The following is a 23484-nucleotide window of genomic DNA, read 5'->3' on the forward strand; positions in this document are numbered from 1 at the left end:
ATCACGTGATCAGGGAGATGCTACAATGGTCATAAATGTTAAAAATGATCAAAAGTAACTTTTTTCAGTGTCGTTGTAACTTTGGTCACTAAATGAACTCTTGTAAATCAATGACTACCTGTATAGTGCTTCCTGAAAGAATTTTTTTCTCTTTCCTCCTCCTTTGGTGAGAAATCTGTAAATATGCTAAAATTTTCTTATATTTAGGATTAACTTACCCATTCTTCCCAGTTTGCTATTTTCTGGGCCCTTTCTTCCAACTCCTGTTTCTCCAAATCAGCCTTTTCTTGAGCTTCTCTAGCAAGGCGTTCTTCTGCTAGTTTCCGTTCAAATTCTTCCTTTTCTTCTTCTGTCATACCATAATTTCTAGGTTCACCAATGTTTTTGATTATTTCTTTTACTATAACTCTGTTTTCCAGGCCCTCAAATTTTGAAACATCTTTCAAATGTAAAAAGGCAAGATAGAAAAAAAAAGTGAGTTGCATAAAATTAGATTCAACGTTATTACCTTTTAATTGTTCTAAACAAGCCAGTTGCTTTCACTGTTAAAAATGCCTCCTTGCAAATTTAGCAAAAATTATGCCAAATGAATGGCACCAAAGCGATATTCAATATATATATATTTCTATTAATATAGGCAAATATATAGTGTTGTAATATTTGAGGGGACCGTGTATTTTTATATGATACAACCCAAATAATATATGTGTGGAGCAAAAGTAATGACATTTGTCAAATGTACAAAACTGTTCATTCAAACAGTTTTAAAAAGTACACATGGAACATCTATTGCTTTATAACTGTTATGGATAACAGCAAGAAAATATAAAATTGTGGACATTCCACTATGATAGCTTTAAATCTAAGCAGTCATTTAATTTATTTGCTTGTCATATTTATATCACATCTTTCCTCCAAGAACTCTAGGCAACATATAGACTAATTCTTTCTCTAATTTTCTTCCATAATAACTACTGTATCTTGTAAGATAATGCAGTAAACTGATTCTTGGATTACACAACAGTGTTTCTTCAAAGCATATGATAAATCCCCTATGCTTGAAAGATGAAATTCATCTTTTCCAAACAAAATCCTTAACCATGTTGAAAACCTTTTTTAACCAGCCATTTTGTAATTTTCTGGCTTACTGGTTTAAACAAAAGGACATCAGAGAAGAAGCATTTTGCCTGACTGAGCAAAGTCAGACAAGCTTCTCAAAACAGCATCCTTTTATATCTCCCTTATTCTATAAGACAGTATAGTGCTGAGGAGAAAAATAAATAAGGAGAGGATCCTGCCTAACAGCATTCAAGCAGAAGGCACACACAATCTTTCTCCAACTATCCTCTCTTAACAATTGTGTTACTAACTTAACAACTGCAGTGATTCACTTAACAACTGTGGCAAGAAAGATTGTAAAATAGGGCAAAACTCATTTAACTACTGCCTTGCTTAGCAATGGAAATTTCGGGTTCAATTGTGGTCATAAATCTAGGGCTACCTGTAGTAAAAGAAATAAGGATATCTATAACTTAAAATAATCAATTGCCATATATCTGAATAAAGTATTTAGCAGCATATAATTAGATCATTTAGAAAGACTATCTGAACTGTATCTGATTTTGTGAGAAGATTCTTCAAAGAGAGCTCTCACATTCACTTGAGAAGTGTGAATAGTTCATGTGTGAGAAAAGGATATGTTGTGTGCAAAAATGTATGAATAGGCAGGGTATAAAGTAGATGCCAATCTGGAGCCTATTCCCACTGTTACTTCATCTTTTGCTGGTCTCCCAATCATAACCAAAAACTTCTCCAATCATCAGTGTGGCCTTTCATATGAAAAAAGTCACCCAAATTTATCTCATTGCTATTAATAACATATCATTTGATCTGATGCTAGTTTTATTTTTATAATTTAGTGATTATTGTTATGGTGAAACAGATGCTGTCTGGATTTTGTACAAGTGTTGGTTTCTTTAATTACCTCACAATGCAGCTGAGGTTACATATGCTGACTGTGGAGGGCAATAATCCCTTTTTATATTTTAATTCTCTTTTATGACTTCCTTTTCACATGTTGAGAAAATTGGCTTGGTATGAGAAATTGAGACCGGAAGGCGTAATTATTTTAATTTACTGTTTTCAAGTTGGCTTAACAAAATATAACATATAACATATAATACTATGCATGTTGTAATTTTAATCATTTGTTATCTATGGATAGTATGTGAAAATGACACAAAAGATCATAATACCATGTTTCTCCAAAAATAAGACCCTGTCTTTTATTTTTTTGAACCCTGAAATAAGCACTTGGCCTTTTTGCCATGTGCTCTAAAGCCCGATTGGGCTTATTATCAGGGGATGTCTTATTTTGGGGGGGAAACAGGGTAGTAGTTAAAATAAAATAGAATTAATTGTATTTTATATCATACCAATATATTGTGGATGTATTTCTATTTCATCAAAATAGTTGAGAACAGTTTCATCCTCAGTGTTTAAGTCCCTAAAAAGACTGAGGGATCTTAAGTATCGATCCTGGGCATAATGCGTTCCAGCAACAATGCTTTCAGGGAGATTCATGATTCGGTTTTTCAAGAATTCATCAGAAGCATTCAAAGAAACAACGTAGTCTACAAAGTAAAAAACATTTCAGATATTAGAATGGTATTAGAATGACCTGCTTAGTTCATCTTTTGAATTACCTTTCTGGACACAATGATGAATCAGTACTATTGAGATTCTGTTTAAAACAATACATAAAGGGTATATAAAGATTACAAGGATGCTGAAATGTACATGGCTTACGTGGAGACAAAACTGGATTTGAAACTACCAAGCAGACATCCGACTTTACATAATTAAAGATATATTTACTATTATCTTTAATTCAAGGTATCTTACATATCCATGGACAAAATATCAATCTGAATAAATCATTTTTGAAAGACTGAATTCACATATTGTGCTGATTCAAGATATAATTTGCTTAGTCGTAGTTTGTTGCATAGCATTAATAGGATGACAGGGAATAGTATTTCATCACTTAAATACTATAATTTACATATTTCAGGACACAATTATATAATGGGTGGTTGTATGATGACATCATTGTGTGTCTCTTACTTTGGCATCATTGCAGTTTATTACAGATGATGCTGTGTGTTTTGAAGAATCCAGAGTTATCTAGAATCACACATGATACTCTACAAAGCATGTTTTACAAACCATGCTGGCTAGATTCAAATATAAATAACCAACCATTATATTTAATGCAGTAAGTGGTTTAGTCAAAACTCTTTGTGATTTATTTACCATTAGATAATCCACCTTTTTATTTATGTGAATATCAAGATATTTACTGCAGTTGAATTGTTAACTATAATTAATTACTTGTATTTTTGTAAATTACTGTTGTATTTACTGTAAATGCAAAACATGCACACGTTTTAATAATTTCAGTAACAAGTGATCCTGCCACAATGTTGCAACATAAACACCCCTATCTTAGTGTCAGTCAGTCATATCTTTTCCCATTTTATTCCCCACTGAATGTTCAGCATTTTCTGGCTGAATATTCTGAATTTATTAGAAATCCATTCTCACAAAAAGGAAATGACAGTTATACAATAAACTAATATTGAATTTAAGAAGTTATTTATTTAGTATTTTATATATTCTATAGCTCTTGGCCACCGGTTATGAAAATTGGCTAATATTGAATTTTACATTTGGTTGTCAATATCTTTTTTAGGATAGATATTGTCCTGATTGTATTGAAGGTAGAGGTATTTAAGACTATTGAAGAGATATTTTGACTCTTTCATTTGAACAATTTAAAATTTATCAATGTCCAGTTAGCAATTCTGGGATTAGTTTTGGAGTCTGAAGTAGCTTCTTATACATTGGGCATTTTTACTCTATTTCCCGCCTGGTTTTCATGCCCCCTATCTTGCTGGACAATTTTTTCCAATGAGTAGTGGATTCAGAAGCCTGGCTCAGTGGCTCAGTGGCTAAGATGCTGAGCTTGTCGATCAGAAAAGTCGGCAGTTCGGTGGTTTGAATCCCTAGTATAGGTCTCCTGCATGAGCAGGGGATTGGACTAGATGACTTCCAAGGTCCCTTCCAACTCTGTTACTGTTACAGAACTGCACTGGCTGGATACTTCTATATTTCTCACCAACTTTTTATATTGATCAGTATTTAAAATAATATCTCACAGATGGGATTTGGGGTTGTGAAATCATTATGCTTGCAGTTATTTTTAAAGAAATTGTGTAGGAAGATGTGCTTCTGTAAACTATGAATGGGGGAAGGTCAAAGGCAATATGTAAACAACCTTCCCCTCAAATACTTGTATCTTCAGCTTGTATCTTTTTATACAATAAATGCCATGGATGAAAAATATGTGTTAACAGAAGAGGATGTGAGAAAATTGAAGGCAAAGAGCCTTTAGTTTTCAGCAGTATGTCATTTACATTTTATTATGTATGAATGCTATCCACATTTTTTCAATCCCATATGACTCCAACCAAACTAGGTTTAAATATATAGAATTGAAATAAATATTATAAGTACACTTACCAGGAGTAATTAATTTGTCATAGCGATACAGTTTGCCTCTCATATCATCTTCTTCTTCCTCCTCTTCAACTATTTTTTTAAAAAAATAAATTAACATGGTTCTAATAACAACTGGTATTTTGCAGTTTGCAATAGAAGTCTAGTATTAATGAATATATTTCGGACCATTCCAAATATAATTATTGCCCTTGCTACTAAGATGCCAGATTATACACCTTTCTTTAGTCTTACTCTTACTCTTGCTTCTTTCCCTTTCATTTTTGTAGATAATCATGCTATAACATTATGTATATTACTGACATTTTCATAAAAATATTTCTGGGCCTTCTGTATCTAGGCTAAAAAAATACAGTCAACCATTAGAAGGCAGGACAGACATTTTCTATATTTTTATTCCAACACTGAATTTGTCTAGATTTTCCCACATTGCATTTGTCTAAATTTGTCATATACAGTATAATTAATTTATAATGGGTAGAAACCTTAAAAGAGATACATAAAATTAGGGTCTTAGATAACCAGTTACAATTATCTAATTCCATTCCATTATGAGCTCCAAAAATTAAAAGGGGATGGGGAAATGATAGGATGAAAAACTTTATGAGTCTATGGGTCTCACAATTTCATAAATACCATATGGTCAGAAGAATACATAATATGTTTTTACCTAGCATTTCAGTAAGTTTTACATTAAATACTAGGCTGTGAGAAAACAGGAAACAAAGTGCCTTTATTATTAATTGCATATTATATTTTGACTAAATAATTCCAATTCAGCTGAAAAAGCTTCTTGGAGGAGAAGCGAAACATCTTCAAAGAAAAACCAGAAAGTCCAGTTGCCTCTTGAAAAAGCACCTTTGGGACAACCATGACCTGGATGACTGAGAATTTCCATAGACAAGTTTTTCACTATTTCATCAGCCTACCTTTTAGAATTTCTCAGCAGCAGTTCTTTCTTATCATTTGCCATGTTCTGGGCATGTTAGCTATCCATTATTGTCACTAGGATATAGGTGCTATAAGAGGAATACTTTATTTCAGCACAATTTACAAGGTATGAGATATCTGTTATTGTGAAACTGGCCACAGGTAAGTAGCTATAATGCAATGCAATGCACTGTACTGTACATTAATATCTAATAGAGCAGTATTCAAATACTTACTGTTAAAAAGATCTTTTGCCAGGTCATAGATTTTTGGAAACCCATCCAAAACATATCCTTGGTTTTTACAAGGCATAGATGTTAGTGTTTCCTTCATGAACCGAATCACATAGTTATCATCTAGACGACCTAATTTTAATGGGAGATGTATTAGCTGAGGCAGAGTTGAGTGGTCAAAACTGAAAATTACTATTATCTGGACACATACTTATTATACCTGTAGTGTATTAGAATTACATAGCCATGAATTAGCCCAATTAAACTGATCCATAAATTAACTGCAAAGATTGGCAATTCAGAACATGCTACACTAAAACATGGTTTGCTAGTTTGTGACTGATTGTGCACAAATCAGTCCCTTTTTTTTAAGCGCCATTGTAACTTTGAATAGTCACTAAATGAACTGTTGTAAATTGAGGACTATTTGTATTTCTCTTTAGAACAGCTGAAGGGATGTTCAAAAATCATTGATCATTAGATCTACCAAATCTTCAACTGCAATGTTCAATATCATCATCATTTTAAAGATTGTCTATCCACAGCGAGATGAAGACCTCTATATAGTGAAGTGCTAATACATATGTAACAACCAGCTCTGTCAGTTTCATTGCTGCCCACTATGCTCCAAGCTGCCAAAGAGCTGATTTGCATGGTACACATTGTATATCTCAGCTCTGCCCTCAAGCAGTTTGCAAAATTCCTGAAAATTTTAATACAGGTAGTCTTCGATTTACGACCACAATTGTGCCCAAAAATTCTGTTGCTAAGTGAGACATTTGTTAAATGAATTTTGCCCCATTTACGACCTTTTTTTGCCACAGTTGTTAAGTGAATCATTGCAGTTAAATTAGTAACATAATTCTTAAGTGAATCTGTCTTCCCCACTGACTTTGTCAGAAGGTTGCAAAAGGTGATCACATGAGACCAGGACACTGCAGCAGTCATAAATATGAGTTAGTTGCCAAGCATCTGAATTTTGATCATGTGACCATGGGAATGTTGCATTGGTTTTAAGTGTGAAAAATGGTCATAAATCACTTTTTTTCAGTTATGTTGTAACTTCGAATGGTCACTAAATGAACTGTTGTAAATTGAAGACTACCTGTATTGGCTCTTGTGAACTGGTATGAACGGGTTCTATCACACCACACATTCCGTACTTTATATTGTCTAGATTTTTGTAGCCAAGATCTGTTGGCCTGTCCATTACAACAATACTATTTCCAGCTATTTCTATCATTTCTTTTCTGCTCACCATTTCTTATTCATATTTTATCTCATGTTTATGTTCTGATTTTCCTCTGAAGCGTTCACTATAATCTAGGTGAAATTGATAAACCTGGGAGATGATGACTGGATTCATATATTGTATCCTCTAAAGCAGGAGTGAAATCCAAATTTTTTCCCTACCGGTTCGGTGGGCGTGGCTTGGTGGGCGTGGCAGGGGAAGGATACTGCAAAATCTCCATTCTCTCCTCTCCTGGGGGAAGGATATTGCAAAAACTCCATTCCCCCCCACCCCCGGGGCCAGCCAGAGATGGTATTTGCCGGTTCTCCAAACTACTCAACATTTCCACTACCAGTTCTCCAAAACCTGTTAGAATCTGTTGGATTTCACCCCTGCTCTAAAGGCATGGTAAATTGAATCACTCACAAATGGTTGAGATTACAAAATATTCAAAGCTATAAACCATGGTTTGCAAACCACAAAATATAGGTTTACACAAAATCAATAAAACCAAGTTACAGTTCCATATTTTTGTGAATCCAATCAAGAGAGTTAAATGGAAGAAACACTATAAGAAAACATTGAATTTACTCTTAAAGAATGAATTTTTGCTAGTTTTTCATTTACCTGAATTTTGCTCCATGTTTTCTTTAACTCCATCTAACAATTCCTGTGCTTCTTCTATATTATCTGCTTGTTCTTCTTCCTCCTCTTCCTCTTCTTCTTCCCCTTCTTCTGTAGACTCTGTTCCCTCTCGAGGAGCAACTATTTTTTCCTGCAGTTAAAATTAAAATAAAATGCCAAGAAAATTTGAACTAAATTTTGAATAAACTGGGGGAAAATTAAAGCAACTTTGTTTCTACAATTTATGACAGACTTCACCAACATTTCCAGCTTTGTGGACCAGTGGGGGTGGGGGGAGAGGGAATGGTTTCATGCAAGCGGCCGGCAAGTGCGGGCCCGTGAACAGCTCCATTTGCATGAGCGGCATGCAAATTCCATGGCCCAGTTGCAATCCCCTCATGGCCCACAGATTGGGGATCTCTGGTCTATTATATATTTGAGTGAAAGTTTCAAGAAAGTAGGCACTATAAGAAATATTAAGCAAATTTTGTATTTAAAAAAGATATATCCTTCTGAAAATATTCCAATTTATCTCTTCTCCATCATCACAATACTGTACACTGTGGCATGTTGTCTTTGGATGCATCTATGTGGAAACACAAATTGTTAAATAATTTACCCCTAGTTATGTCATTAAGAATATCTGATCATCATGATCAATTCTCCTTAACTTCATTATTTATTATTCCTAAGATTTGCAGTCTGGACAAATTTTAGTTTTGACATTCTTGATGTAATTAGATTTTTATAATAATCCACAAGCTTAGCAATATTTTTCTTTTCATTCACTGTATCAGACTTTTTCCATATACGTAAGATTGCAATTTTTTATCCATAACGGGAAACAAATTCTATCACTCTCAGGAGAGCATCTTAAAATCGATATTCTAGTAGCACTCTACAATTGCTTTTCCTCTTATGCTCTTTTCTTCACTTAAATTTCACTTCAGTTTTTTAAACTAACATTTTACCTAATGTCAAATATGCTTTCTCAGAGGTAACCCTGCATTCAGTAGGAGTTATCATAATTTTCACAATACATTTTTGTGCAAGCTAGTCAGATTGATAAAAGAATATAAACACCTATTTTACCCCCTTGTTTCTATTACCCCCTACTTGTTTATTTGTGCAGCTTTTAAACAAGTTGTCAAGATAATCTCTGTGCAATACATTGAGAGAGTTAGAGAAACTCTGGTTATTAAAGATATATATACTGAAATATGTAATGACTAAATTATGTACTGATTATTTGGGACTTAATATGTTCTGAACAAAAAAAAAAAACCTTTCTGCTTTAATAGCAAAAAGAATAACATTTGGGGAAATGGAAAAATACTAACTTTCAGATATAAAGGGTTGGATTCCAGAAATGTGTGACTTAATAATTTTTGAGAAAATTGTAAATTTAGTTAATATAAAATGTCACATCTTTCCCTTTGGGAAAAAATTTCTTTGATAGACGTGGTCAATACTGAAGAAACTTAAAGGGTGTTTTTTTTAGAGACTCATAAATTCAAATGAACTGGGATATGGTTTTAATTACAAGTTTTTTGTTTGTTTTTATTTTTTTTACATACTTTTTTCTTTGAATATAGATTAATAAAAAATATACCATAAAAATATAAAAAAATACATAGGTACACACCAAACCTAGTATAGTTATCAGTTCAGATTTGTAAGAACTGTTGCTGATAAATATGGTTAAATAACATATTGACATCTTAGATTTTCTGGCTGGGAGAGTTTTTATTCTTTCCAACCTAACAGAAACTTGATGAAAAATGTAGAAAGGGGTTCATATTTTGTCCGTTGACATTGTAACTATTTGGGGGGGAATACAGGGCCAAATTTAGTAATTGTGGGGAAGAACTGGGCAAACTAAATATCAAGTTTGAAAATGATCTATATCCATCCAGAGGTTGTAGAGCAGGGGTGTCAAACTCATGGCCCGTTGGCTGGCTGCGTCACACACTGGCCATGCCCACCTCCGGTTTACCAAAGGGGAAAAGTTATGTCACATAACAACAACATGACGACGCGACACCCATGCTGTAGAGAAAGGAAACTAGAAAAAACATCCACCTATGGATTTCCATGGAGTAAGAAATTGAATAGTTTTTGTCAAAACTGACTCTGAACAGTGTATATACCAAATAAATTAATAAGTTAAAAAAAATAAATAAGATACACTGTCAAGTTATCCCAGAGAATACTGAATAGCTAATCCATAAACACACCCTTTGCAAGAGAGATCAGCATCAAATATTTCAGATCCCAATTCTCTCACGAGAGTTGATGAAAAATGTAAGCTTTAATTCCTCAATTGAAAATAGTTAATTAACTATAGTTCTATAATGCAATCTTGGCTATTACCAAACCTGTCCATCCAAATTTAAGGCTGAGTTTAAAAACGTACCCATGCTGCTGCAAACCTAAATCTTCATTAGAAATGTGACATTATCAAAGAAAATTTGAATTCCTATTTCCTGATTGGTTTTGCATCCTGAATTGGAAACCAGCTATCATGTCTGTGCTGCCCTTAATCCATGATCATACAATTGATTTAGACTTTGTACAAATCCAACTTTTGATGATTGTGCCAATAAACTTTAAACTGATTTTTAAAGTTTAAACTGGACTTCTATGTTTAATTAAATATTTAAGAGAAATGTACACAGAAGTCTACCATACTGAAATACAATATTTAACAGCAGAACTATATATGTTCCAAGTTTTTCTATTGAAATATTGAGAAGCAGAGAATGGAATGAACCAAAGTTATAAAGCACGTTTTGCATGCAAAATGAATTATTGCAGAAATCATGACAGAAACCATAAAATGCATAATCTGATGACATAGCATACAGGACATTTTTGTTTTTAAGTATATTACTATAAAATTTATTTTTAATTCTACTCATACTCCTATAATCTTTTATAATAGCCCACAACATCGGTAATCTGCTTACCAGATTTTCTATGGCTTTAGTGATCACTTCCTTTATTTTAATGTGGTGTACTTTGTAATATTTGCATAGTTCTTCTGCAATTGAAGTTTTCCCTACTCCAGGAGGACCAAGTATACAAATTTTAACTGGCTAAAAGAGAAGGATTTAAAAATGCATATTTATTAATAATTCTTCATGCACCATGAACAAAATCAAAATGAAAAAAAAAACATACTATCTTTTACTCAGGTTCACAATGGCTGAAGCATACAGGGTTTGGAAAAATTCTTTGTTGGTTCAATTCTAGGCTTGCTGCCATCATAGAAGACTGGCTGGCAAAACACTAGCTATAGTTGTTCTGCCAATTAAGACATAGTGGCACAATGATTGAAACATAGCAATCGTAAACAGGATGAAGGAGGAGGAGGAGACTACCACTTATGGTGCATTGCATATTCCCATTAGGTCAGCCCCTCTCCCTCAATAGTACAAATTTACATCAACCCAAAGTGGGGAAATAGCTCTATCCATACTGAATAATCCATCCATCCTAAGATGTAAATAGTTTAAGATACAGTATAATTGAGGAACTTTTGCCCAAGGACCACACGTACCCCAAGCTCTGTTTTTGTAGCCCTTACAGGACTTTCATGGTGGCTGATTCCTGATGAAAATCCTTTTCCCACTGGGGGTAGGAAACACAAGAAGGTACAGTGCTAGCCTTAGAACAGGCTTTTCATGATTAAAAGAAGGGGGGGGGAGATCAACTGCAGCCAGTCCTACCCACACATGATGGATTCCACTCAATTTCTGTTAATAAATAAAATCCTGTCTCAGACATAGTTGAAAAACCATACAATAAGATCCAAATATGATGGGATTATATTTATATGATTTAAGGTTACACAAATATATAACCAAAACAGAGAATTTTAGTTAATAGAAGACAGGGACAAAAAGCATTCGTATCTGCTTAAAAATCTGTATAATGCAGATAAGAAGTATTTAACTATGTTCCTCACAATTTAAATCAAGACTCTTCTGATTGGCTATGTTTTCAGGGGTACTTTGTGTGAGAGGGATGGGGTGAGGTACCGACATTTATATTATTTTTAGGTTATTATTATTTTTTTTAGATTTTTGAGCTGTCATTTCTTCCTTCATCCCAGAGTTCAGCATATCTAGAGTAGAATGATTGTTCTATTAATATACTGTACAGGAGTATTACATCTTCTCCAGTATATTGGAATATGGGATTTGAACACTGAGATATTTTTATAGGTAATCAGTTGAACAATGCAATCTTAAGCAGGTATAGTCAAAAGTAATTCTCGTCTATTCAGAGAAGCATACTTCCATGTTAATATAGTTCAAATTGCAGTTTACAACTGATAAATAAGTACATATTTTCTCCAAATTGTACAGGAAATAATAGTTCACAGTTCACTCATGCATTACACGTGTGGATTTCTATTATTATTACCAATAATCCGCGTGTTTGTTTATACTCATTGACAACTTGTTCAATGTTTTCTACTATCCCTCCTTGAGCAACCCATTTTATGTTGAAGTTCTCCTTCAAGAATACAGCTTCCATTCGTAGATTCACAAACAATTCATCCAAGTATGTTTGCTGTAGGAAGTGCAAGAAACTGTTATTAGCAGTATTTATAAACAATCTTTCTGTATAGTACAATATAGCAGCATACTTCATAACAGAAATTAAACTTTAAAGTACAAAGGAATAACAAAAAAGGTAAAAAAAATACTTTTCTAAATGTCTAATGAATTATAAATATCTTAATCCGGGGATGTGGGGAAAAAAGAGCTTTCTCCAGGCTATAACTGATAAAATTTTTACTAAGTACAGGTGTCTCTTCATAGCAGGATGGAACTTATGCAAGGTGTCAGAGGCAGATCTTAAATTTATGGTAGGATGCAATAGCAATAGCCCTTAGACTTATATACTGTTTTACAGTACTTTACAGCCCTCTCTAAGTGGCTTACAGAGTCAGCATATTGCCCCCAACAATTTGAGCCCTCATTTTACCCACTTTGGAAGGATGGAAGGTTGAGTCAACCTTGAGCCTGGTGAGATTTGAACTGCCAAATTGCAGGCAGCCGACAGTCAGCAGATGTAACCTGCAATACTGCACTCTAACCACTGCGTCATCGTGGCCCATGCAACAGTGAATAATATAAAGAACAATAATTGCTTCTGACATTTGGGTTTCAGAATTTTAGCTAGAGTACAGGTAGTCCTCCACTTACAACAGTTCATTTAGTGACTGTTCAAAGTTACAATGGCACTGAAAAATGTGATTTATGACCATTTTTCATAGTTACAACCTTTGCAGCATCCCCATGATCATGTGATCAAAATTCAGATGCTTGGCAACTGGTTCATATTTATGACCTTTGCTGTGCCTCAGATCCTCTTTTGTGACCTTCTGACAAGCAAAGTCAATGGGGAAGCCAGATTCACTTAATAATCAGGTTACCAACTGCAGTGATTTACTGTTGCCGTACAATGGGCCAAAACTCACTTAACCAATGTCTCAAATTTTGAGCTCCATTATGGTCATAAGTCAAGAGTTACCTGTATAAGGATGTTTAAAAAGAAATTTCAACTGAATTCAATGAATATTTTACAGTAGGGTATTTTCTCTGTAACTCACATTAGACAAACAATGTTATTAATGTACTAGTTTATGCTTACAAACCATATCCATGCACACATTCATTTGGGTTCTTGGCAACAGTGCAGACAGATGTGGTTTGCTATTGCTTTTGCCCAGAGTGTTTTTTCAACTTTTCAGTCTATCCTAAACCCCTGGAACTCCTGGTGATTTTTTTTCCTCTAGTGAATAATTTAAAACTAATCTAGAGACCCTTCAGAGTCAGCTGGGAACTGCACCTGCTGTGATAAAACCCATTACAATATATCAAAATGAACATTACCAAGGTACATGATTGATACTTAGCTTTATCTTTTGGGGTTTGTAATATTGTAAATGAATAAATAGAATATCAGTGTAACAGATGGAAAGTTTTTGCTTATACATTTAACTGATTACTCACATTCTCTCAAATTGATCTCCCCCCACCCCGCTCCTTTTCTGTTAGTTAGAAGTCTGAGATTTTGACCACATTGGATACCCTGAGCGTCAGCAAATCTTATTTTTAAATGGCAATACACTTCTTCTTTCCTCTTATTGTAAATACCAGTTGCAATCCTTCCAACTTGATCAACCTCTGCCCAAAGCTGCTATATGATATGGGAAGGAAAGTGCAACCAGTTGAACGTTATCAAATTTACGAGGCTGCCCAACTCCATGACAATTCTTGGCAACGTAATATATTAAAAAAGATTGAAATAGATATGCAATGAGAAAAAATATGAATACCCAGAATAGAACAACAGACACCTGATCTGATATAATAACATTCCCACAAATTCCCAAAAATTTTAAGGCCTTATTTAAATGAAGTCAATCTGAGGGCAATACCAATCTTTTCTTCAAATGATCTATTGTTAGATAATATCCTTTCTAGTAGAAAATATTCAAAAAGATAATAGTACCGTTAATTCTTTGCTTAGGAAAGCGTTTTCTCTTGGAATCTTCTGTATTTTTCCTGGGCCCACATTTTTGCTGATGCACTTATAGAGAAAAACAACAACTGAGTTTCAAATCTACCACAAATAACCAAACATTAAAAATACAAAGTTAATTGCTTATTACCTTTTAAGACATAAAGCCAGATAATATTAACACTTAATATTGAATCAAGGATGCTAAGAAACAAAGCACAATCCACCATCTTTTTGCTCAGTGCTACCCCTGCACTTCCACTTCCAGAACTGCTGTAGATTGTAGAAGCTGTAAACCAAGAAACCAGAGCAAGTGGAGGTTGTGGTCGGGAGGGCCTTTGTGCAACTGCGGATTATGCATCAGTTACGCACTTTCCTGGACCAACAATCCCTACTCAAAGTCACTCATGCCCTAGTCACTTCCCATCTAGAATATTGCAACACATTCTACATGGGCCTGCCCTTGAAGAGCATTTGGAACCTCCAGTTGGTGCAAAATGCAGCGGCCCACATGGTTTTGTGCAGACTCTGGTGTGCACATGTATCACCTCTTCTGCAGGAGCTGTATTGGCTGCTGATTGCTTCAGGGTGCAATTCAAGGTGCTGGTTGTCACCTTTAAAGCCCTTCATGACTTGGGACTAGGTTATCTGAGGGACCGTCTTGCCAGTCACATCTACCCGACCTATCAGAGCAGGGAGGCAGGGAATGTTACAGATCTCATCCCCTAGGGAGATACACCTGGTGGGGCCCAGAAGAAGGGCCTTCTCCGTGGTGGCTCCCTTTCACTGGAACATCATTCCCCCAGAAATTAGAATGGCCTCCACTCTAACACTCTTCAGGAAGGTGCTGAAAACCTGGTTCTGCCAGCGGATCTGGGGAACCCAGAGCAGGATGGAGCCCATTAAATGGCTGATGTGATCTGTTGTTAGGGCGGGAGGCAGGGGTTGGGGGGGTAATTTTATTATATCATATTATATTAATTTATTTGATTCTTTTTTATTAGTTTTATTGTTATAAATGAGGTTTTACATTCTGTAAGCCACCTTGAGTCACCATGTGCAAATAAGCAGCAATATAAATTAAATAAATAAATAATAAATGTTTTATGATGCAGAAATGTTAATTTGCAAAATTCTACATTTTTAGTTGAGATATGATCCCGAGACAACCTTAAATTGCATATCTGCTTTTTGGACAGGCACAACTCCATTCAGGAGATTTATCATCTTTCAAGGATTGTGATCCTGGGACAGTAATCATCTTTTTCTTGTCTGGTTTCAGGTTTAATATATTCTTCTTTTAATCTATTACTCATTTCAGGCAGGGGAGAATTGGAAAGGGTAGGTGTAACCTTCCAATGGTTCTGATTCTTCTGACAATAGCAAATGCCAGAGTATTCTCCCCCTTAGCTCTATAAATCACACATTTATTATATATTTCATTTGTCTTCTATGTGCCACAACTTTTTAATTGTAATTTGAACCGAGATTTGAAAATGTGTTGCGTACCATGGAAATAAATCTGACAGTTAAAATTCTTCAACCATTTTACCTTCACAATTTCACTCAGCGTTTGTGTTGATTCATCCACTGCAAGTAAGTAATTGGTCCTTGGTCTATGATCTGCTATATTCTGCAGTACTCTAATGGGAATGGATACATAGAATGTACAGTGAATACATAGTATGTAATAAATATATAAAAGTGAGGAAATAATAATGTAGTTTCTTCCACAAAAATCCAGAAAAATTGATTCAGTAGGATTTGTAAATTTAAAAGGGTAATAGTGGAATGTTGGAAGTGGAAGTTGATATCTGGCCCAAAATAATTAGAGATATCCCTTCAATATTAGCACTCTATAACTATTGTGGGGTTGTTGTTTTTTTTGTTCAATAAAGTCCAATTTTCAAAGACTGCCTGGCCACGTTCCTACAGATTTCTTGACAAAGTTTTTCAGACTTGGTTGCTATTGCCTTCTTCCTAAGCCTGAGAGAAAGTAACTACCCCAATGTCTCCCAGCTGTCTTTGTGCCACCACAGGACTAGAACAACTCACAGTCTTTAGTTTTCTAGTCGGACATCTTAACCACTGTTCCAGGCTGGTTCTTTATATCAAACTGGCACTCTAACTATTGCTCACAGGTAATTAAATGAGATAATCAATTGCATCATTTCATGCACATTTAGGCCTTAATCAAAGACATCAAAGTTTTACTTTTTTCAGGTACTTGGCATTAGGCAACATTCCTTTTCATATGCAGGAATTTGTAAATTAAAAAATTAATTTGGAAACCTACAAAAAGGCTTAAAGCTGGTTTATATTTTATTTATTTATTTGTATCTTGCCTTTGTTATTTTTACACATAACTCAAGGCAAAAAACATATTAACTGATTCACTGCCATGAACATGAAGGGAGCATGCTATTCTGGGATATAGATAGTTCTCGACTTACGGTCATAATTGAGCCCAACATTTTTGTTGCTAATCAAGGCAGTTGTTAAGTGACTTGTGCCCTGTCCTACAACTTTTTTTGCAATATTTGTTAAGTGAATCCAGCAGTTGTTAAGTGAATCATACGATTGTTAAGCAAATCTGGTTTCCCCCATTGACTTTGCTTGACAGAAGCTAACTGGGAAGGTTTCAAATGATGATCATATGACCCCAGGACACTGCAACTATCATAAATATATGCCAGTTGCCAAGTGCTCAAATTTTGATCACAAGACCAGGGGGATGCTGCAATGGTCATAAGTGTAAAAACCAGTCATAAGTCACTTTTTTCAGTGCCATTGTATCCTTGAACTGTCACTAAATGAATGATTGTCAGTCAACAACTACTTGTATAGCAAAAAAAGAAAAAAAGTATACTTACGCTGCTAAATCAGTAATGTGAATGGTTGGAACCACATTTCGTCCATCTCCAAAACATGGTATTGTAGGAGTCTCACCAAGCCAGGATAACTGCAAATATTTACCAAGTGGCTTAATCTACCATATATACAGTAGTACACTTTTGCATCATTCCCTTAAGAAGATAGCTTACCAATTAAAAGGACCACATTAATTACATGTTTTATAGGACTTGAATACTACATCTGGCTTTAAGTTTGTAAACAGCCATTAAAATGACAAGAAATTATAACTACAAATGGTAGAGAAAATCCATAATTGCAAAACATATCACGGCTTTTTTGTGGTGACAGAAGTTGATTAGGACCTATGAGTGGGAACACCTTAAACAAGGAGTACAAAACTGTTTGGAGTTGAAGGAAGCACTTCAGTATTGAATGATTTGTCATGGACCATATTTCAGAAATAGGTAAGCCAAAATAAGTAAGTTGCACCAGGACAGAAATAAATGTTTTAATGTGCTTAAAACTACCTGTAATGTACGGTAATAATAAATACAGTATAATCAATAGCAACTTCTGAAAACCTCTAGGGTTCTATTTAATGATTGGGGAGGCTGCAGTTTCAGGCAATGCACTCTACAGCTATTGCCATCTGCAGGTTTGAAGAAGCTCCATTAGAAGGCTGTGCTGTGATTACTTAGCCTTTCTAATCTGTTAGGTTAGATATGTTTTTTTCCTGGATAAGTTGTACAATATTAAATTTTTAGTACATTACCTTAAAAAAGTAGTGGAGAAGTCTTTCTTCAGCTCCATACTGAACACCTGAAGCAACAACGTATGTGCCAAATTTGTTTTTGCTCTGGGGAGAAAGATTTTTAAAAAGTCTCTGTTCAAAAAAATTTCAAAACTTAATTGATTTCATTTCTACTGTAACAACTCACATATTGAGATCGAAGAGAATAAATTAGAACAGCAAACTGGATGGAGATAAAATAAGTAACTGGGCCGAGAAGGAAAAAAACAAGTCCTGTTTAGATATTATTTAAAATGTTAGATTTAATAGGCAAATAAAAACTTCTAAGTAAAGGCTAATTGTCGGGCTAATCTTCAAAATAAGCAGACATTTTAGTAGGTAACTTCAATCATTTTTACTTCCTGACAAGTCCTTACTTTCAATAGCCTGTGTTCTTGTCAGCCAATGAAAGGATGGTGCTATAGCTGCACAGCATTTTTTGGGGGGGGGGAGGGGGAAAGGGGGAGGAAACTCTTCAACTTCTTTAGAAGTTCTCAGATTATTGGTCCCAATCTTGCAGGGAGTTGTGAACATCAGACGGGGCTTGCAAAACTAAATCCTTTGACAGCACTTCTGTCTTGTACTTTGCAAGGATGACTTTGAAACATTGTGCCTGCATGAGGGTAAAATAGATAGTTCCTACTACCAGAAAGTTTGGGAACCATTGTGATATAGAGTGCTATATATGTTTAGTTATTAAAAGCTATATACTTATTATCTAACCCTAATCCTAGTGAAATCAATAGTTTTATTCATGAAGATCACATCGGTTTACCATTTTAGAGGGTCATGATACTGCAAAGTTTGGACTCTTAATCTACTTTCTGAAGATAAAATATTTATAGCATTTATTCTTTCTAGGTGAAAGAATCAGAAAGAGCCTCTAGAGTAGGGCTGCCAAACCCATGGGCCGGATGCGTCCCCACACCTGGTTTAGCGAAGGGGGGGAAAGTTGTGATACGTCACATGATGCTGCCATGATGATGCGAATTTGACACCCCTGCTCTAGGGGCAATAGCACCTTTGGCACTTTGTGGAAGAGAGATGAAATATACAACGTTTTGTGTTAATACTTACTGTTTTCCCAAGTTTGATAATGGTTTTTTCAGCATTGATGTGTTCCATAAAATTAAGATGAGGTTTTCTTCTACGATAGTCTTCTTCAGTGAAAGGTATTTCTGGATCTTCCTGGATAGAATAGATAGGCAGAGGATGATTTTCTCCATATGAACATTGTAAATTTCCCATGTTTTTAATATCTTTCATCTGAAAGCTATTCAAGTCTTTATGGGAAGAAACAGGTTTAAGTTCAGTACTACCAAGATCGGTTATCTCTCAGTGGCTTATCTGAAAGATGGTACAAGATAGCAATAATTAATCTCAGTTTTCAGGCTGGTACAAAACTAGTCAGTAAATGTAATTATATTATATTATTTGTTTGCTTCTTCCATCACTCACCGGATCAAGAGGCTTGCTTCGTGCCCATGTCATTATTGTTGATAGAAGAATGAATAATTTCTGCTTTTCAAAGTGTTTTGATTCTGCATGTAATGCTGTAGTTTATAGTTTATAGGTTAATATAAATGGAAAATGTTTCAATTTATACCTTATCACAAATATCGGGCTTTGTCTTTCCCCAGTACTACACAGAGAATACAATTACTAAATATTGCATTGTAAAATTCTTATAATGCCCACCTATCTAACCTGTGGGTAAAGTCGATATAGCTACATAGTCCATATGGATAGTGCTTAGTTGGAGAAGACAGAAATCAGATATCTTAATCCATTCACAAAGACTGTGATACTGTACACACATATCACAGTTTCACACTTTTTCACTGCCTCTTCTTGACTGCTTTCTGCTTACAGTATATGATTATACAGAATGGGTGTCAAATGTGATCACGTCACATGACATCACATGATGTATTGTGATTTTTTTGCCTTTGTGGAGCCAGGGTGGACATGGCCTGTGCATGATGCATCTGGCCCGCAGGCTACCAGTTTGACACCCCTGTATACAGAATAATTTTGAAGCTGGAATGAGTTTGAAAACATATGACTTAAGTAATGTATGATAATCCTTTGTCACATCACAAGGAGCATATCCTATGCCAATGACGGCTAACCTTTTTCTCTCCGGGTGCCAAAAGCATGCGTGTATGCTTGCGACAGCATGCATGCATGCCGGCATCCATAATGCAATGTGTGCATGCCCTCCCACACCCCATGCATGCGTATGTGACCCCCGCAACCCCCACACACACACTCCGTGCATGTGCACGAGGGGTGGGATTAAAATTTTAGCAACCTGCACCTCGGCAGAGGGGGCATTTTTGCCCTCCCCAGGCTCTGGAGGTTTTTCTTGAGCTTCTGGGAGAGCCTCGCCTGGGCTCCGGAGGCCCTCCGTAGATTGGAAATGGGCCCATTTTCAGACTCCCAGTACTTCCGGTAGGCCCATTTTTTGCCCTCCCCGGGCTTCCGGAATGCTTGCGCCACTCCCCCCCGCACCTGCACATGCGCCCCACCCCTGCACATCCCAAAAATCAGCTGGCTGGCTGGAGGCGCACACACGCGTGCACAGTGAATGTGAGCTGGGTGACGGCTCGTGTGCCTGTAGAGAGGGCTCTGTGTGTCAGCTGTGGCACACATGCCATAGGTTCGCCATCACGGTCCTATGCATTCCAATTTAAGCATTATGATAAGCACTGCTAAAGTTCACCTGGGCACTTGAATCAAGCCATTTAATCCAGCATTGTCACTGGACAAATAGTCACTCAGTATGAATGTCTTAAGATCCTTTATATTTAGCACAAATTAAAAAATAAGAAAACTACAGCAAGATATGCCCAAGTGAATTTCTGAAGGATTTGAGAAAATTATTTATCATTTAATGTTTCATTTGCTAAACTAGATTTACCATCTAAAGTTCGGTAATACAAGATTATTGCATTCTCCATACTATTTAAAGAACAAATTTGACTGACCTGTTGCTGCCCAGGTTGCCTCCTCAATTTGTTTGGTGTCTTCAGTGATGTTATAAATAATGACATCACATTCTAACATGTGAATTAGCAACTCATCTCGAGAAGTTGTCTAAAAACAAGCAATTTATCTTAGCTTATTGTGGGTTTTTTTCATTGATATTCATCTGATAATCTTTCACTGCCTAGCTGAATTTAGTCACCAAAGATAAAATTGGGCATGATTATGAGGTGAGGACACAGCTATCTTTAAAACCATAGTGTTTTTTCAGTGATTTATCATTAAATCAGTATGAAATATCAAATGGAATGCAACAAAGAAAGCACTGCAGAGGTATGGGATGCAAAATACAGGAGTTTTTTTTTTTTAGTTTCAAAACAGTGCACGTATATAACTAAGCATATGAATAAGCTGTATATGAATCAACTTCTGAAAAGACATATGTTGTCTGAATCTATATAAGTGCAATATAGATTCCGAATAACAGAAAATAATACTTCCATTGTGTTTTTGCACAGGGAGACCACATTTATTTATTTATTTATTTATTTATTTATTTATTTATTTATTTATTTATTTATTCATTCATTCATTCATTCATTCATTCATTCATTCATTCATTTCCCACCTTTTAATCAGTGGTGGGTTCCTCCCGGTTCGGTCCGGTTTGGCCAAGCCGGTAGCGGTGACGATATGACGTCACTGAACCGGTTCTCCCCCCCCACCTCCCACCCCCCCACCCACGTTATTCTTACCTTTTATTTGGTCCCACCCCCAATCTATTGCTGCCTCCTGAGTCCCAGCTGATGACTAGAGGGAAAAAAACTGTTTAAACTCTTGCCGCTGGGCTTCAAAGGGCCGTCCTACAGCTGATCAGTGTTAAAAGCAAACAAATGAGTCAGGTCGTAAGTGCGAGGACCTTCCAGAAATGACTCTGACCAGCTAGCCACGCCCACCTAGTCACATGACCTCCAAGCCACACCCACAAAATAAGCCACGCCCACAGAACCAGTAGTAAAAAAATTTAGAACCCACCCCTGCCTTTAATATATATTTTATATAAAACTCAAGGCACCAGACATCCTCCTCCTAAGAGCAAAGAGCATTAACGATAATATGAAAACTCAAAACTGGTTTTCATTACCATGTAATATTGAAATATATGTAGAAAATGGCTGGAATTTGCATTATCACACAACACAATTTATCATTTGTTACGCCTTTCCCTACCCAAGAATGTCTATATCCACAATATACTTTCTTTTGCTGCTTTATATTATAAGTTCTTGCAATTTAAAAAATTCTATGTGAATCAAATGCACATCAAGGATTTTATTCAATAAAATGAATACTTACTGTATATATTTCCATGGCAAAATCTGGTTTTGTATTCTCTGCCTGTGAAAGAGTTCCCACTATTTGATATATTCCTTCTTTTGGTTTAGGGGGCCCAGTTTCAACAACAGATCTTCCTTCCTCATCTTCCTCCTCTTCCTCTGCTATTTCTTCTAAGGCGGCTCCAACAATACAACTGGCCAGATACTTACAATGTACAATAAATGATAAGATGGGGAAAGGTTATTAATTACAGTTATTCATTATTTTGTCTGTCTATCTATCTATCTCAATGTTGCAATCTAGGAGTGTGCTTCCCAGTAGCAAGATCTGCCCTGTGAAACACACTCTTCCTTGAGATCCGGCAGGCATCACTATTCCAGCCTTCCAGAAAGACTCAAACAGCTGACTCTTCCCCCAAACATTGGGATGGGGTCTAATTGGAGCCTAACAATTGTTTGCTATTTGGGAGTGGCATTTTAGAGTCCCAAGTGCCATTTCATGAGATTTCTTTTTACATATTTCCTCCTTTTGTGTTTTAGTTATTTTATTGTAAGTCACTCAGAGTTCTTTCTGATATATAAAATAAGATGGGCAACCGTGTTAAAATAATAAATTCTCTCTCTCTAAATAAATAAATAGATTCTTTATAAATAAATAAATTCTCTCCCCCCCCTCTCTCTTTCTCCCACTTTTCCACCTAGTGATCTAGGCAACATATTTCATGTACAGCAGACAAGAAGCACAACCAAAAGTACTAGCTCTATCTGTATTGTAAGGCTATATTAACAGAATTTTGCAACACTGAAAGTTTTCCTTTTACTCTCTAGAAAACTTGGAAGTGTCCCTTCTCAAATGCTTCCACCCTCCCCTCCCTTATCGAATTGACATATCATTTACACATAGATTATCCAGTCTGCAGCTTTTCTTCCCATCTCCCAAGATCTTTCCCACATACCAATATGTCCATACAATCCTCTTAAATTTCTATTCAACTACACAATAACAAATAGACTTAACAAGTCTTAAGAACAAGCACTGTGAAAAGAACAAATTGATATGAGATCTTATGCACTCTTATTTTCTCTTTTTGCTGTCTATTCTTGTTCAATTAAAAAAATATAAACATTTCACCTATAATTTGTAATAAACCCAGTTTCCCATTTTGTCCAAATTCAAAACATATAGAATTTATTTATCAAACCTCTACCATCTTGTAATCATTTTTTTTTTTTTTTGGTCGCATACTATAAAAAAAAATAAGATGTTTAAATTCTACAATCTGATTAAAACCAAATAATTATTGCAACTGTCCTCAAAATAGCTTGGTCTTCAACATTTTCCTAAAAGTAAAGAGGATAGCCTGACCTCAATTG

At 35.5% G+C, this 23484-nt stretch overlaps 1 protein-coding gene across 1 annotated transcript in view; it reads right to left on the reverse strand.

Moving 5' to 3' along the window:
- Positions 1-23484, reverse strand: part of AK7 (adenylate kinase 7) — a 35334-nt gene that overhangs the window by 8167 nt on the left and 3683 nt on the right. The window contains exons 2-16 of the mRNA XM_034418428.3: positions 22130-22315; positions 20776-20884; positions 19244-19338; positions 18863-18973; positions 17768-17851; positions 17013-17101; positions 15692-15782; positions 14131-14208; positions 12031-12180; positions 10569-10697; positions 7603-7750; positions 5748-5876; positions 4585-4653; positions 2436-2633; positions 219-439 (exon numbers count right to left, since the gene is read on the reverse strand). Coding sequence (XP_034274319.1) covers positions 219-439; positions 2436-2633; positions 4585-4653; positions 5748-5876; positions 7603-7750; positions 10569-10697; positions 12031-12180; positions 14131-14208; positions 15692-15782; positions 17013-17101; positions 17768-17851; positions 18863-18973; positions 19244-19338; positions 20776-20884; positions 22130-22315 — 1887 coding nt within the window. The remainder of the gene's footprint in view (positions 1-218; positions 440-2435; positions 2634-4584; positions 4654-5747; positions 5877-7602; positions 7751-10568; positions 10698-12030; positions 12181-14130; positions 14209-15691; positions 15783-17012; positions 17102-17767; positions 17852-18862; positions 18974-19243; positions 19339-20775; positions 20885-22129; positions 22316-23484) is intronic.

The sequence above is a fragment of the Pantherophis guttatus genome, chromosome 1 (genome assembly GCF_059756535.1).
Source record: "Pantherophis guttatus breed Tessera chromosome 1, ASM5975653v1, whole genome shotgun sequence".
Taxonomy (NCBI): Eukaryota; Metazoa; Chordata; class Lepidosauria; order Squamata; family Colubridae; genus Pantherophis; species Pantherophis guttatus.